This window comes from Colletes gigas, unplaced genomic scaffold (assembly GCF_013123115.1).
Source record: "Colletes gigas isolate AHSC1104 unplaced genomic scaffold, ASM1312311v1 Colletes_gigas_Sc00008, whole genome shotgun sequence".
Classification (NCBI taxonomy): Eukaryota; Metazoa; Arthropoda; class Insecta; order Hymenoptera; family Colletidae; genus Colletes; species Colletes gigas.
The window spans coordinates 6,945,538-6,962,861 of NW_025106637.1; the positions used below are offsets into that span (position 1 = coordinate 6,945,538).

Consider the following 17,324-nt stretch of genomic DNA (forward strand, 5'->3'; position numbering starts at 1 on the left):
TTATAGGACTATTTTTTACAAACATAAAACATAGGAATATTATTTTACATTTTTCTATATTCTTGTATAAAATTATAGATTTTATTTTTCACAAATTAAATCCATGTTTATTAATGTTATAATTAGTGCAAATTTTTATAATTAGAAATAAGTTGCTTGTTTAAAGGTGATAATAAAAATGTATTGTATGATTTAATGTATTATATTTTATTAGGCACATTACTTATTGATCGCATCATAATTGATTAAATTTTAATTTACTTTGATTTTAACAAATTTGAACAAATTATACATTTATTAATAAACAAAAAGCTATTTAAATAATTAGTCTTTTTTTTACAAGAGTATGTTAGATTTATCTAACAATACCTATTTAATGTGCCTTTTTTTTTAAAGTTATTGGCTTAAATATGTTATTATGCACTATTCATCTAAGAAAATAGCAATGACAATTATTGTATATTCATCCTCTATAATCATGTATGTAATTGAAATGATAAACTGTTCTATTACTACATGCATATCTAGAAAAAAAATATAGATATACAATATTAGATACAATGAACTGTTTGAGTGCTACAGACAGTCCAAGAATATGCAGAGTGCCAAGTTCAGCAATATATTTACTTTCTAATTCTCGGAAGCAGTAATTAAATAATATAACTGTCTGAGAAAAATTATTTTCAAATACTAAAATTTAATCTTGAATTGAGGCATGAAAAGAATGTGTGATATTAAAAATGTGCTCTTTGGTACTCAAATGGTTAAGATATTCATTACCATCATCCAGTTGGAAAACTGTCCATCACAGATCATGTTACATTTGTAGTACATGCTTTAAATTATGTATAAATGAAATATATTAAATAGGTCATCTAAATATTTTGAATGCGGTGTCCCACATAATGCAACAATGACCGATAGTTCATACTTCAGTTATTTATACAAATATAAAATAGACGATCATCGCTATCACAAATAATGTGACGTTGGACTCTCGCGAGAATTGGTGCGTCATAGATACGATGCATGGTAGTGAATGTGTTAAATGTAATGTACAGTACCAGTGTATAAAAATAAAAGATAATAATAAAATACTGTGTGCTAATTCTTCATTATGGTATTTTATTATACATTCAATTTATTACAAAAGAATTGAAATTTAATATGCTACTTTTTTAATTCTAGATATTCTATTTTCAGAAAAATACTTTTGAAGTTTTGTTGACTAATTTAAATAAATTGAAACTCTGTAATTGTTTTGAATGTTGTTCATCTTTATTTTTTAATTGGATATCAGTTTTTTATTGACAAATTCTTTATTAAAATTAATTTTTTTAAATAAATTTTTTTTAGTAATTTAATTTTAAGTATGCGTTTAATTTATATTTATTATATTGACATGAGAACAAAAGGAAACGTTTACCAAATTATATACTTTATTGTATGAAAGATGTCAAAAAAACATTATACAGTATATTAATTAACTCTACATGTAGAACTTTATATAACTAAAAAAGAAATATACTTTTTTGTAATATTTTAATAAGAATAAATGTAAAATTTGATGTTATTTCTTTAACTTTGGTTGCAAACAATTTACAAACTCTTCTTAAGGATTTCATCAAACAAGAATACAGATACAGATGGATCGCGTTCAGTTAATAAATTCTTCAAATCATTTGTATAGCCTGCTAAATCTCGTACATGCCCTGTCTGTGATTCAAAGAATTGTTCCTCAATATAATGAGCAACACTTGCATCATGCTTATTGTGAGGATGTGCCTGGGCATGAATACGCATTGCTTCCTCTGCAAGTTGTTTTTCAGTATCAAGTGCCCTAGCTAAGCTGTTAATTTCATTCAATTCTAATACTCTGCTTTCCTTCGCCTGAGAAAAAATATAATAAAATAGTTCAAATTATCATTAGTGAATTGAAATAATTTGAATTTATTTGCTTGCCACTAGTTAGTCTAGTTACTAATTTGGGCTGTTAATATTAAATTTTTATGTTAGAAAATTATATAATTACGAAAAACAGAAATCTACTTACAGATTTTGTGAAACGTGGTAACTGATTGAAGTTCATTCTACCACCACGTTTAGCAATATATTTCATTAAATCAATTGCGTCTTCCCATGTTTTGTCTGAATGTTTACGATATAACTTTTTAAATCCTTCGCGTTGAGCCTCAAAATTTCCAAAATAACTTGACATTAATAAAAATTCAAAACTAGACTCTATATTAGCATTTACATATGATTGAAGATCAGCTTGAAGCGCATCAATAGCTCCATATTTTGCATTACAATTTTGAACCAATGCCCCGTCTAAAAGTACAAATATTAATCAATTTATAAACTATGACCGGATTAATAATTTTTTAAATATTCCATATTTTTGTACCATTTGATGTGGGCTTTGTACTACATGCTCCTTCCACATCGCTATAACAGAATTCAGCAGAGGCAACTGCCAAAAGAATAGACAATACTCCAAAGAACAACATATTTTCTGAAATTTTAAGTAACAAAAAGGATAAAACATACATAACATTTGTATGGGTAAATTATTAAAATAATACATACAAAAAATTAACAATATAAAATTACACTCTGGAATTATTAACATATAATTAAATTCAACTCATTGGAAGTATAAATATATTTAAATCTGTATAGAACATTGTTTTATAAGGAATATTATAATATAAAAATTTAATAATAAATCAATTTTGATACACTTCGTAAAGCAAGTATAACTGAAAGTATAAAAAAATATACATTAATATTACATAGATATGAATGCAATAGTTATACTTTTAATTAAAAAAGGTCGATAGAAGGGTGATACACCAACGCTAAATGAAAAGGAAAATTGGTATAGAGAATAACGCATAATAGCTTAATTACTAATCGAATTAACGCTAATACAGCATAACCTAAGATCCAAAATAAATCATTGATTTAAGTATAATCTGTAGATGTGACGTCTATTTACGTCGGAAAAAAATTTATGCTTCTATAGATAATAGACACTGTACAGTGATAACGTCGTTGATGTATTGAAATGCGCAGTACCCTTATTTATAGAGTGAAAAACAAAAAAAAATAGTACACATGTACTGGGATTATATTCTATTTACATATTGAATTCATATAACTGCGTCGTAATGAACAGCAAAATTAAATTCTTCGTGTTACATACCTGTTCAAACGACGTACTCGTTTAAAGGGAAACAACGTGAATACTCTCGTTTCGACGTTCTTCCAACAATGAACACTGAGTCGTCACGAACTGTTCGTGGAGTTCTACTGAGATTCACACAGTCATAGTCAGGTGATAGTAGAGCGCATGCGTAGTGGGAAGGGAATATAAAATTCCAGTTACTCCCCGTCGACTAAAGTACGAATGGTGCGCATTTGTTGGCCAATTGTTAAATGATCGATGGCTGTACATCGTGTTTAGTTCACGTACGTTCTCTTATCTAGCTTCAGTAACAGCAGCCTTCTATACCAGTGCGTATAAAGGTTGCTCCCAAAATACGCAATAATAAGTATTCTTGCGATTTTTTCAACTATAACCTCCGAAGCAATCAACAATGAAGCTGCTTTACTTCTTTCTCGTTGCTTTCCTTTACGTCAGCGGAGCTCTAGGAGATGGACTTAAATGTAAGCTTATTTTAAACTTTACACATATTTTTTTGTTTCTATGATACTTTTGTCTGTAAATATCGATTAAGGTTAATGTACCTCCCGATAGATTCCATTATCCTGTATCCTTTCCATTTCTGAGAAGAACGGTATATCCTTGAAAAGCCCATTTTGTGTTTCTTGAAAACTTACCAAACATGCAAGTATGAATCATTTACTAATGTTAAACTCCTTAAATTAGAATTTAACACTACTACAAAATGGCATTACAATTTAATTTGATCATTGTACAACGCGTGAACTTAACCATAAATTATTATTTGTAAACGTGTTATTTTTTTATACTAGTGATTTTATTTATTGAAGACATGTTAACACTATTTCTATCAAAGGTGTTACCTTTCAACATTTTAACTTTAAATTATTTTATAAATTTAATCATTTTACCTCAATAATGTGATATTAAAAATAACAATTATTTCTATAGTTACTTGCATTCAAATACAAAGGTGTCTTCTGACACCTTTTGATTTAAATAAGCTTACATAAATCCATACTAGAAAGTGTTAAATAATCTTTTTGCATTTTTATCTGATAAAATATCAATTATTATATAAATTTCAAATAGTATCATTACAACTAAAAAGCATAATTCGAACAACAAATGATAGTAACTTATTATCATTAATATTGTTAAAGTTTTTTTCACATTCCATTACTAAAACATTATATCACAGTTTGTTTCATATATCCATCCACGTGCACAAAAAATATTGAATAACTATTTTTATTTGTATTTTGAAACCTCAAACCTTTATTATTATACAAAGTTCTACGTAAATATAAATATAATCTTTAACAGCTTATTGCTTGTTGATTCCAGTGAAAAACAAAGACATTATTCTTTTGTTTCTTAAGTCCATAATATTATTTGCATAATTTATCAATAGTGATGTATCCTTTGTGCCAGAAACTGTATACTTATTAGTCACCATGTGATTATCTTCTTTTCCTTATATTGTTATTCACATTTATACACGTTATCAGATATTGGTCACTCTGCAAGCTGTGCAAATGAATAGACATATGATGCAATCTGTACAATGATGTTATTATTAGTCCTTTTGTGAATTTTACATAGTTATATGACTAGCTGATTTGTTCTATAAAGATTAAAATGATTCTTGGTGATGCATATTTGTATTATCAATACTTGCGTCTATAAAAGTTTCATGTATCATATGACACCATCAATATTTTTAATAATCTTTTGACCTTATAAAACATTATAACTTCATTAAGTATACAATATAAATGAAGATAATTTTCAGTATAACATCATTAGTGAAAAGTTATTATTAAAGTTATTAATGAATATAAATTTAGAATAAAATAATCATATTCAATTACTTTTTTCTTATTAATTAATGTATTAATAAATTTATTTTACATTGTAAACAATTTTCTAATAAAAACTTTAGTATGAAATTCAGCTAAATTAAACTTCATCAATATGTGCAGTTATTTAAACTTGATAATTATGTTTTATAGGAAATATATTAGTGCTAGAAATTGTACATTTTTTATGCATATTTTTATAATTTGTGATTAATATTTACTCTATGAATACTTTCTCATCAAAATGATTTGATTCAATATTTCTAAATTACAGAATGAACTAGTTATTTTGTATGAGATAACAAAATTCTGGAACGTATTAATTATTGGTCATTATTGGCAATCTTGTATTCAAAGTAATATCATTTGATAAGGTTTATATGACAATATGCATATATTGATTACAACATGTTCTAAAGTCCATATTGAACATATATGCGTTCTTCACTATTCTGGGAAGCCAGATAACTCAATTGAAATCACTGTGTATCAGTAATTTGTGCTCATATTGTTTCACTATGGATTTCTATTGAAAATTCAATAATGATTAATCTTATTATTATTACCAATATTACAAATAATTACCAATTTTTTAATATTATAAATAATTTTTGCATTTGCTTTTTAAATTAATTATAATGTATTTATTAGTATTTAAACTAATAATATTGAATTGTACAAAAATTATAAATCCATGCATTGAGTACAAATGTGTATCATATTGTAGGAGAACTGGAGATAACAAAGGAAATGAAGTGCTAAAAAAATAATGATAATTGAAGTAATCTAGTCGTACATGTTTTTGTAATTAAAGGAGATATAAGAATATAATCTTATCTCCAGCAAATATTTTCATTGCGACTGATAAACTGATTAACTCAACAATAGATTATTTTATTATACTTTAAAATTGTGATAAGATCTTTAACAAATTAAATTAACATACAAATCCATACTATTTTATAAATGTATGTTGACACATTTAAGATATGTAATTTATCCTAATATGTAAATAAATATTTCAAGCAGTGTACATTTTGTAGAAAAAAATCCTTGTTATATTTTTAAGTGTTTACATTTATTTGTTTAGATTGTGCAATTAAAATAACGAACTATATTTTATTCAACTTCTTACTATCAATAAATACTATTACCTATTTGTATTTGTAGGTACACTTAAGCCTGCAGATGTACCAAAGTTATGGTTAGATATGGTCGAACCATGCTCAAAAATTTTAGAGTCTCAGGTTAAAATTGAAGTTGAAGCTGCTATGACATATCTTGCAATGGTAATTATGTATTTATTGTTTTCATTACTTCATACTATTTTTCATAAAAAAAGTTATACTTATACATACTACACCTTATAATAGGGTGCCCATTTTGCACGTGACACAGTCAATCGTCCTGGTTTTAGTAAATTCTTCTTTGATTCTGCTACTGAAGAAAGAGAACATGCAATAAAAATCATTGAATATCTGTTGATGCGTGGTCAGCTTACAAATGATGTTAGCAAACTTTTAAAGTTTCCCCTGGTATGTATATAAAATAATTTTGAAATTATTATGTAATTCTGTTTCTATTTATAAAATGCATGATTGTAATTTAGTAAATTAAGAATATATACACACGTATACATCGCTTTTAGAAACCAAAACGTGAAGATTGGAAAAATGGTGTTGAAGCTCTTTCAGATGCTCTTAATTTGGAAGCTCAAGTAACACGTAGTATTCGTGACATCATTATAACATGCGAAAGTCCAAAATCTGTCAACTTCAATGATTATCATGTAATTAAACTATTTGTACATACGTATATGTATATTGGCATTAATGTTTCAAATTTATTAAATTGTAATTAACGAATTATTTAACTCCAGCTGGTAGACTACCTCACTGGAGAATTCTTAGAGGAACAATACAAAGGACAGAGTGATCTTGCTGGAAAAATTTCAACATTGGGTAAAATGATGACAACACATGGATCGTTAGGAGAATACCTATTTGATAAGAAACTTTTAAACAATGAATTGTAATTTGTATTTGATGAACAAAATCTTATCCCAATAAATGTATATGAAATTATGGCCATATTTAGAATAAAATGTCTAACTTTTTGTTTGATTTAATTATACTTTCATATAAACATAAATTTTATTTCATATAGAATATTTTTCTAAATATGGTCTGTAATATAGAGTATATAAACAAACAGGGAACCCTATTTACAAATGTTTGTTAATCTGTAATAAATATGTTACTCATACTAAATGAAATAAATATTTTAAGATTTATATAAAAAGTGTAAATGGATTGTTCACCAGTTGGAGTACTGTATTTATAGTATAATTTCGTTAGAAATTTTTGGTGAATAGACATACCCCCAAAATCCTACGTACTTTCGAGAAAAAAATTCGAGAAATGTTTCTGTAACTTTTTAACGAAGCCTCAATCAACAAATTAGTATCCATGATTTTCGTCTTATTTGGCCTCTAGAATAATGAAAATAATTTCTTTTTTTTCAATAGTGAAAACATGATCAGAGGGTCTTGAAACGTGTATTTCCGTGTACATTTTTTTTCATTATGGAGTTTGTTTATATGTATAGTATATGTGCCTATATAGGTCGGAATGTAAAAATGCCTGGGCAGTCGAGATTCGAAATTGTGCCATTGACGCAATGACGGACTTCAGCTGTTCAAAATCAAGAAGAAATGGCTCGCATTGGCCATCTTTCTCCATTTCCCGAAATTGCGCGAATTGCCGAGCTCACGTAACATGGTTCCTGCAGTAGGATATGTTGGCTTTCCTCACGATTCCGTTTTCCGTTAGATGCTAAGGAAATTCGTCGTTAGTAATGTCGCCGTGGATGCCTTGAATTATGCCAAATTGACCACACTGCATTGGATTGAACACACTAACTTCCACCAATTACAAGACAGCAAGCAAATTCGTTATTTTGAAACAGACGAGGTAAGTCATTTCTGGCAAGAATTGTAATTTCTGCTTTTGACGTAAATATTTATTATTTTTACGTGTATATGGGTATAATTTATTGTAATACGACGAATGTAGATATCACCTTTTCATCTAACAAGAAGTGTATTTATTCCCATAAAGAGTTTCTTGGTTATTCCACACCAAATCGACCGCTTGATTGCTAAAGATTACAACGTGCAACATTCCAGGTAAGAAAGTTAATTTGTTCATAATATTTGTTATAAAAAAATATATCTTAAACAAATATATATTTAAAAGTCAAATTTTTTGCGGTTAAAACAAGAAAAAGACGAACTCGGTACAATTAATAATTTCGGAAATAAAGTCATTTGTTTGATAAAAGTGGACAAAAATGACAAGACTTAAATGCATATATTTTTTAAATAAATTCGAAATGTTTATTATATAAAATCCTTTGCCATAAAATACAAAAATATTTTTTATAGTAAGGTACATACACACAAAATTCGTATACTAACAAAAATTTTATAAACTCATAAGTAAAAATCATACAGAATTAGGTACTAAATTGTTTAAATTCTGAATCAATTAGTAATCTGCAAATGCATTTTTGCATGCTATTTTTATTATTCTTAATTATAGGTAATACCTTGAGATAGCAGCAATGCTAAAGAACAAAACAGCAAATCCTCAACCACAGGTAATTTCACAAGTGTGTAACAATTTGAAACAATTAAGTATATCTAAAGTGTCACCTGTATTGAGTGAAAACACATTAAATAATACCGGAAATATAGAAAGTGCCACAAGTCACTGTAATATTTATTTGAAAAAGAATATACAAGACGAAAACAGTAAAAAGAAGTCTACAGAATTGATGCCACCACCAAAATTACCTTTAGTTTCTAAACCAATAGTGCAAAGTAAAACTAATGATGATAATGATAAAGAAAATAGAGATGATAAAAACCTAAATGTTGAAAACAGCAAAGAACAGAATAATGTGAAAAATAAAAACCAGAGTGAAAAGAAATGGGTTTTATCAGATTTTGATATTGGACGTCCATTAGGAAAAGGAAAGTTTGGTAATGTTTATTTAGCTAGAGAGAAAAAATCAAAATTCATTATTGCTATGAAAGTGTTATTTAAAAAGCAAATAGATAAAGCTGATGTAGAACATCAAGTTAGAAGAGAAATAGAAATTCAGACACATTTAAGGTAACATTTCAATAATTTTATAATATACTTCCAATATTAAATGTTTTTGTTATGAAAATATTAGTAATGTGAAATTTACTGAACCATGTACAGCATTTCATATTTGCATTTGATCAATTTTTCTCATGTAGAAACAACAGAGTCATTGCTCCTATTTAAATTATGCTTGCACAGTAGGAGTGACTTTCAATTAGTCTAGTCTGTGACAGTACCAAGAGCAAACTTATTGCTCAAGGGGTTGAATTTTATCCACTATTGAAAATAAAAATTTCTATATTATTATATTTTATTCCAAGATAAAATGCAAATGCATGTATGCAAATGGCAAACTCCTGTCTGGAACACCATGTTTAATAACGTTTATTTCAATAACTTAATTGCAAAATTCTAATACTGTTATTATTTACCAAACAACAATAATAGTACATTTGATTTTAATTATAACATAAATTAAATTAAAACATTACAGGCATCCAAATATTTTAAAAATGTATGGCTATTTCCACGATGACAAAAGAGTCTACTTAATTCTGGAATATGCTCCAAATGGAGAATTATTTCAAGAGTTGAATGCCCAACCAGAAAAACGTTTTGACGAAGTTAGAACAGCAACTTATATATCTCAATTAGCAGATGCCTTAAAATATTGTCATAGTAAAAATGTCATACACCGTGATATCAAACCTGAAAATTTATTACTTGGAATAAAGGGTGAATTGAAAATGGCAGATTTTGGATGGTCCGTTCATGCTCCTTCTTCTAGGAGAAATACGTTATGTGGCACTTTAGATTATTTGCCACCTGAAATGGTTCTTGGAAAAACGCATGATCATACTGTGGATTTATGGGGGCTTGGTGTTCTTTGTTATGAATGTTTAGTTGGTACCCCACCATTCTTAGCTAAAACTTATGAAGAGACATATGTAAAAATCAAGAAGGCCCAGTATAAGTTGCCAGACTATGTTAGTGAAGGTGCTAGAAATTTAATATCTAGGGTAAGCCGTTTTTTTTTTTTTTTTTTAACTTTCTTGACTTTCTTGACTTTCACTTGTTGATTTTCAATTTCTTTCTTTTCAGTTATTAGTTGTTGATCCAGATCGAAGGCTACCATTAGAGGATGTATTAAAACATCCATGGATTGTAAAAAATCGAACTACAGAACCACATGTTCAATGATGAATTAGTACGTTTTAATAATTACTATACTGTGTTTTACATAAAAGGAACATTATGGTATGACTACAATTGCATTTATTATAAAAAAAAAAATGAAACAAAAAGCAATTATAAATATTCTTTATATCTTAATATTTGTATTGTATGTGTGGAATAAGTATCTACTATATATACATTCTTTAGGCTATACATTACATTAATAATTTTGACTATATTTAATGGATATTTAACGTCATTTTCTAAATTAAAATTCATGTAATCAGTCTTTATAGTATATTAAATTTGACAAATTTTTATACAAAACTGAATTTTTGTAATTCATTTATAATAAATTGAAATGTGAATGGTAAGAGAACTTGATTACATACTACAAATAAAGCATAATCGTTTGAAATGAACAAATGTAATGCATAAAAAGAAACGTTTAATACACTAATTTTGAATAATATCAATATTCGAATAATCATTTCTGCATTTAAAACATTTTCCAGTATTGAAACTTAGATTTAAAATTATTTAAACATTCGTAAATCTTCAATCTTAACATTAATCGTTTCTTAATCGTCAATATCGCATTGATAATATTATTGACCGTATACGCGTTGTTGTAATATTGCATTTATATTTTAATACGAGACGATTAAGCGTAGATTAAAAAAGTACAAAATACATAAAAAAAAAGCATATTTGGTAAAAAAAAATGTCTATTTTGTTTTAAATGCCGTAATTTCTACAATGTTTTTAATTAATAATATTCTGTCTATCATAGGATACAGAATATATTCAACAATAATAATATTACTCAAATTTGGATTTTAAAACACTGTTGGTGTCGGAAACGAAACCGTCAAAGTACCGTATATGTTGTTGATGAAATTAATGTTATTTTGCTTACTCACATCTAATTTACGTATAAAAGATTTCATTTTAGAGCTTATTATATATTTTATTCATACTAAAGTATTAATTTCGATGAAGTATACAGGGTGTTCGGCTACCTATAGCAAAAATTTTAATGAGCGATAGTAGAGGCCAAAATAAGACGAAAATCAAGAATACCAATTTGTTGATGGAAGCTTCGTTAAAAAGTTATTAACGTTTAAAGTGCCGCCCTTACTGAATTTTTTTCTCGAAAATGCGCAAGATTTCGGGGGTATGTCTATTCACCAAAAATGACTGTAATTGAACCCTACAACCGAAAATAATTTTTCCACAACGATTTGCAATTTTTTAATTTTCTCGAATAATTTCACACCTTCTCTATTTTTTTTCTCGAAAGTGGGCAGGATTTCGTGGGTATGTCTAATGACGAAAACTGATTGTAATTGACCCCCGCAACCGAAAATAATTTTTCCACAACCGATTTGCAATTTTTTTTCTCCGTTGAAAAATTTAGGCACCTAATTGGATTTTCAGTAAGGAATTTTTTTCTCGAAAGTGCGTACGATTTCGGAGGTATGTGTAATGATAAAAAACGATTGTAATTGATCCCCGCAACCGAAAATAATTTTTTTAGAACGGTTTGAAAAATTTTTTTTCGCCGAAAAATTTCAGCACCTACTCGATTTTTTTTCTCGAAAGTAGATAGGATTTCGGAGGTATGTGTAATCACCAAAAATGATTCTAGTTGACCCCCGCAATCGAAAATAATTTTTCCAGAACGATTTGAAATTTTTGAATTTAATTGTTAATAACTTTTTAACGAAGCTTCCATCAACAAATTAGTATTCTTGATTTTCGTCTTATTTTGACCTCTACTTTCGCTCATTAAAATTTTTGCTAGAGGTGGCCGAACACCCTGTATAGTATTGTTAAAAAAAAAAAGATAGTAAATATACTCTTTGTTTTGTCGCCGTCAAAGTGGCAGAATCTCTTAAATTACTCAAATATATATCAAACGTAAATTTTATTTAACGTTATAAAAATTCTTTTTAACTGGATATAAATGTATATAGATATGAAAAAATACTAAAACAACTTGTTTAGCACAATTCTCAGTATTTAAAAAATAAAGAAGTATACATTAGTTTTAGCTTTTAGTTTCAAACAATAAACCAAGACCTAATATTATACTCTGGAACAATGATTCATGCTGTAAGAAAGAAGTCTATCTGTTTTATTACCAACCAAAATTCCACCTCTTTCGAGTAGGAGTCATGGTTGGTGCCAGAACCAATAATTTTTTTCTCTAACAGTACAAATCACCAATTTCGGGTGTACAACTACATTTTCGTTCATCAAACATGAACACGATATCACAACTACAAAAATAAAGTCAAGGCAAATAGTGTATATTTCTTACTTCAGATTCATCATTATCAGTTTAGAATATTTTGTAATGGAAGATTTTTATATAGATACTTAGTACTTTTATTTCACGTTTCCATAGGTTCCATAACTACATCTACTATAACTGCATCTGTCGGTGTTTCCATAGGTGTGTCATCAGATTTTTTTTTAATCGAATATAATTTCTTCAGTTTTTCGTAATGTTTTATATCCTACAAGTTGCAATGTATTGTTAGGTAAGGTATCTCCATTCACAGATAAAAAAAGGACATTCAGTTTTATTAACGATAAATGAAAATGCTTACTTTCTCTTGTACGGACGGCCTTATTTTATCAAATGCAGATACAATATGCCGCATAGAGATCTCTGGTTGACCTGTATAATGTATATCCAATAATTCTCTTAATGCTTCTATACCAGCTTCTCTAATTAAAGCTGCTAAATCTGCTCCGGTGTAACCATCGCACTTATTGTTATACCCTATTTGCTCAAGGTTTACATCTGCAGCTAATTTTGGTTTAGTTGCATTCTATGAATATCAATTTTTTTATGAAAAAACCAAACTCTTTAAAAATACTTATGCGATTAATAATTAAATTACAGGGTACCTTTGTCAGTGCTCTCAAAATATCGACACGATCTGTTGCAGTAGGCAGATCCACATATAAAAGTTTATCTAATCTTCCTGGTCTCAGTACTGCTGGATCGATAATATCAGGTCTATTGCTCGCAGCCATTAAAAATACTCCTTGACGTCCTTCTACCCCATCCATTTCCGTAAGCATTTGATTAACAACACGCGAAGTAGCAGAGTTATCACCCTCTGATCGCCTTGGACATAAGGCATCCAATTCGTCAAAGAATATAACACAAGGTGCAGAATTTCGGGCTCGGAGAAAACATTGTCGAACTGCTTTTTCACTTTCACCAACATACTAAAATAAAAAAAATAAAATATCCAATAATTATATTGTACTCAATTTAAACTAATAATAAGTTATAACACATCATAATGTTATGTATGTTCAATTTAATAAATAGAATTACCATATTCAAAAGTTCTGGTCCTTTAACAGAAATAAAATTAATACCAGCTTCATTCGCAATAGCTTTGGCTAATAATGTTTTACCGCATCCAGGCGGGCCACATAATAACACTCCAGTAGATGCTGTTAATCCTAAGGCTGTAAAATGTTCGAAATGTCGAACAGGAGCCTAGAATGTTAGATAATACAAAACAAAATAAAACGTAAAAAAAAAAAGTATTCTTTTCATTTACATGTTTAAATATTATAAAATGATTCAAAACCATTTAACAAATGCTAATATACTTACTAATATAGCCATTTGTAATTCCTCCCTAATATCTCGTAAAGAGCCAACATCGTCCCATGTTACATCAGGTACAGTTGCAAAACCTTCTCTTTTGGCTGATGGCTGAATAACGCGAAGAGCTGTTTCAAAATCACTGTGTTCGATACATAAATTTGTTAGTCGTTCTGCCGGAATTGGTGGATCATTACGTAACCAGGTAAGCAATCCTGTTAAATCTGGAGACTTTGAATTTTCTTGTACATCCATCTCTTGTAAACTTGCCGCTTGTGGACTTTCCAGATTGCTCATCTTATTTAACTTAGAAACATCACATTGATCCGAGGTAGGTAACTCAATAGTTACTTCTTCAACTAAATTTCCAGAGTTTTCAAAGTTTTGTGATTCTTTTTCAGTGTCATTATTAATTTCTATTGCTTGCGACGATTTAGTATTCGGTTCTGATTTGTTTAAGTCTTCGAGTATCCTAGTAACAACGAAACAATGAAATTCACCATACTGAATAAATTATTCTTTAAGTATACTTAAAATATTGAAATGAAATTACCTATCCACTGCTGCCATAGCCGCTTCTCTAATTAATGCAACTAAATCGGCACCAACGAAACCTGGTGTAAGTGAAGATATTGTAGATAGACTGACATTAGGAGCAAGTGCTACTTTTTCTGTGTGCACAGTTAGAATGTTTGTTCTTGCATCTCTATCTGGTATTCCAAGACACACTTCATGATCGAAACGACCAGCTCTTCTCAATGCTGGATCTAATGAATCAGGTCGATTTGTCGCTCCCAGTACTAATACTCCAATACCATTTTCCTTCAAACTTAATTCTGTTAAATAAAACGTTATTTTTTTTTCAAAATTAAATTAAAAATTAGTATATTTTGTATAATGTAATAAGAATAATAATTTACCATCCAAACACGATAATAATTGCGCAACAATTCTCCTCTCCATTTCTCTCTGAGCAGTAGCTCTATGTGGTGCTACAGCATCAATTTCATCCAAGAAAATTACACAAGGTGAAAGCGCAAGTGCTTGCTCGAATAATTCTCTAATTCGTGCTTCGCTTTCGCCTGACACTCCAGCCACTAGTTCAGGTGCTGCTACTTTCAACAAAGGTATTCCCAATTCCTAGTTTCAAGGTAAAAAATTAGTAATTATATAAAAAGTAAAACATACTTATTCATAATAAAATCTTACTCCTGCAATAGCATGTCCTAGTAATGTCTTTCCACATCCAGGTGGACCATGCAGTAAAAATCCTCTTGGTGGTGATATACCCAGCTGTTTAAAGATTTCTGGGTGCTTCATATGTGCAAGTAATTTACATACTGTTTTTAAAACTTTATCGCATCCGCCTATGTTTGAAAATGTAACTTTTGGATCAGAGACAGGTACTCCTTTAACTTTTTTAACGAATACAAATTGACTGTTATCAGTATCTTTATCACGTTGTCGTTTTCTGGTGAATTGCTCTGTTATTGTTGTAACTGGTCGAGTTTCTTTTACAGGCTGCAAACATGAAATTAAATGATGTAAGTACTGTGTTTATACATTACATACTGTAGTTTTGTACTTTTCCTGTTTTATTGTATTTTTGATATTTGTTATTATTTAATACTATCTGGCCTAATATAATGTTCTGCTAAAACGATAAAAAATATATATACAACCATCTACAAAGGGTTAACATAGCTTTAGTTTTAAATAATAGTGAATTTCAAAAACCCAGGAAAAATAAAAAAAAGATTAAAATTTACTATTTTTGGTTCTTCACTTTCTTTAGCAGCTTCTGGCTTTTCTGTACGTGAAGATGGACCTGGTAAGTCTTGTAAATCTTTTTCTGTAACCTCTGGTTCATTTGCTTTATTACAAGAATTTGATTCCACCTTACTTACATCATCGTCACTACTAATGTCTATCAATTCTTTATCACTAGAATTTCCATTTTGTTTGTTTTGTGACTTTTTATACATTTTTAACAACATACCACTTAACATGGTATTTCGAGGATCTGACTAAAAACAATAAATTTCTTTTAAAAGTTGCTGTTATAAATAATATTCAAATAGTATGTATGTAAATACTTCAACATCAACTTCCTCTTCATCATCCTCATCATCACAAGCAGACCAATCTCGGGAACAATACTTGTTTGCAAACATCTCTGTAAGTTCATCGTATGCTGTGCGTACTAAAGCTCTAAAGGGACCCCGTTTTTTAATACGATAATCTCGATATTTTTTTTGTAGAGCATCTGCCATGTCATTGACATCAATGTAGACTTTACTTTCATTTTCATGCATGTACTATAAGATACAAAAAACCAATTATTCATAAGTTCATATAGTATTTACACATTAAATACTCATAGGCGTTTAAAGCATACAATCAACTGATTGATTGAGTGCCGCCTGTAAGTATTGATAGCAATCAAAGAATTAAAATACAAAACATTTAATGTAAATTAATACAATTAAACTTTATACCAAAATTAGATAAAATATGTCTTCAAATAGTAAATATTAATGAACTATTATTTTATTTACATTTACTTTGACATCCCATATGTAAAATAGTATTTTAAACGCTTCTACTAAGTTTTATTTTGTATTTTATCCTCATAAATATACGCATTTCATGTACGTTACGTGTGTTACGACACAAACATTTAATAATCGTTTTAAATAGCATCTACGGTTGTTTTCGCTGCTTGTAAGTATCAAACGTACATTTACCGCGCAAAATGCGCATCACAGATGCGTCGGTCTTATAAGTATAGTTGATTGAAGAAAATCTAAATGTTAGAAAATTGGTGAATTACCGTTTGCACGCGCGAAATTAATAACTGATCGCGAAGAAATCTATGTGATGTATCGAGTTTGTGTTTATTATTCATAGTCTTCGATTTGTAATCTCCACTGGATCCTTGTAACGGAATAATATCAATCGATGAATTTAATTTCCCAACCTTCTGCATTTTTCTTATGTCAGAAGTCATGAACACCACTTTAATACAAATCAAATAACCATCAGATCTTTAATCTTATCACTTTACACTTTCTAACACGTGTTATCATATAAGTATTAATATTCATTCACAATTTCATTTCTCAAACTATGGTACAAGAAAGAGTGTAACACATCATACATATCAGGAATGATTTCCTCGCGAGCAATGTTGAAAGGCTAGAAGTAAAGAAAACAATGTAGAGTGGAACGTGTGCACAAATTATCTGTTGAATTTGTCGTATATCATAGAAAACTATTATGTGTAATGTAATTACTTACAT

General features: G+C 28.8%; 4 protein-coding genes across 6 annotated transcripts; 2 read left to right on the forward strand and 2 right to left on the reverse strand.

Annotated features, from left to right (window-relative positions):
• Positions 1-1,421: 1,421 nt before the first annotated feature.
• Positions 1,422-3,353, reverse strand: LOC122397036 (ferritin, lower subunit). Of its 2 annotated transcripts, XM_043395851.1 has the most exons (5): positions 3,209-3,353; positions 2,408-2,515; positions 2,258-2,331; positions 2,054-2,191; positions 1,422-1,890 (listed from the first exon to the last, which is right to left on the reverse strand). In XM_043395851.1, exons 2-5 carry the CDS (start codon positions 2,508-2,510, stop codon positions 1,600-1,602), a joined length of 606 nt encoding a protein of 201 aa, XP_043251786.1. In that variant the 5' UTR covers positions 2,511-2,515; positions 3,209-3,353; the 3' UTR covers positions 1,422-1,599. The 2 variants fall into 2 exon arrangements, with proteins under 2 accessions (XP_043251786.1, XP_043251785.1); XM_043395850.1 differs by having other exon boundaries at positions 2,054-2,331; positions 3,209-3,351.
• Positions 3,354-3,433: 80 nt separating this feature from the next.
• Positions 3,434-7,345, forward strand: LOC122397037 (ferritin subunit). The gene is made up of 5 exons (XM_043395852.1): positions 3,434-3,672; positions 6,223-6,341; positions 6,426-6,587; positions 6,701-6,841; positions 6,932-7,345. The coding sequence occupies exons 1-5, from the start codon at positions 3,603-3,605 to the stop codon at positions 7,085-7,087; spliced, it is 648 nt and encodes a 215-aa protein (XP_043251787.1). The 5' UTR covers positions 3,434-3,602; the 3' UTR covers positions 7,088-7,345.
• A 268-nt stretch (positions 7,346-7,613) lies between these two features.
• LOC122397035 (aurora kinase C-like) lies at positions 7,614-10,451 on the forward strand. 2 transcript variants are annotated; one of them, XM_043395848.1, is made up of 5 exons: positions 7,614-8,024; positions 8,127-8,239; positions 8,655-9,230; positions 9,700-10,225; positions 10,308-10,451. In XM_043395848.1, exons 3-5 carry the CDS (start codon positions 8,677-8,679, stop codon positions 10,404-10,406), a joined length of 1,179 nt encoding a protein of 392 aa, XP_043251783.1. In that variant the 5' UTR covers positions 7,614-8,024; positions 8,127-8,239; positions 8,655-8,676; the 3' UTR covers positions 10,407-10,451. The 2 variants fall into 2 exon arrangements, with proteins under 2 accessions (XP_043251783.1, XP_043251784.1); XM_043395849.1 differs by having other exon boundaries at positions 8,172-8,239.
• A 1,765-nt stretch (positions 10,452-12,216) lies between these two features.
• On the reverse strand, positions 12,217-17,204 carry LOC122397038 (nuclear valosin-containing protein-like). The gene is made up of 11 exons (XM_043395853.1): positions 16,856-17,204; positions 16,119-16,340; positions 15,792-16,049; positions 15,232-15,543; positions 14,943-15,162; positions 14,576-14,858; positions 14,032-14,494; positions 13,744-13,911; positions 13,305-13,631; positions 13,001-13,225; positions 12,217-12,907 (listed from the first exon to the last, which is right to left on the reverse strand). The coding sequence occupies exons 1-11, from the start codon at positions 17,030-17,032 to the stop codon at positions 12,782-12,784; spliced, it is 2,781 nt and encodes a 926-aa protein (XP_043251788.1). The 5' UTR covers positions 17,033-17,204; the 3' UTR covers positions 12,217-12,781.
• Between the last annotated feature and the right edge of the window lie 120 nt (positions 17,205-17,324).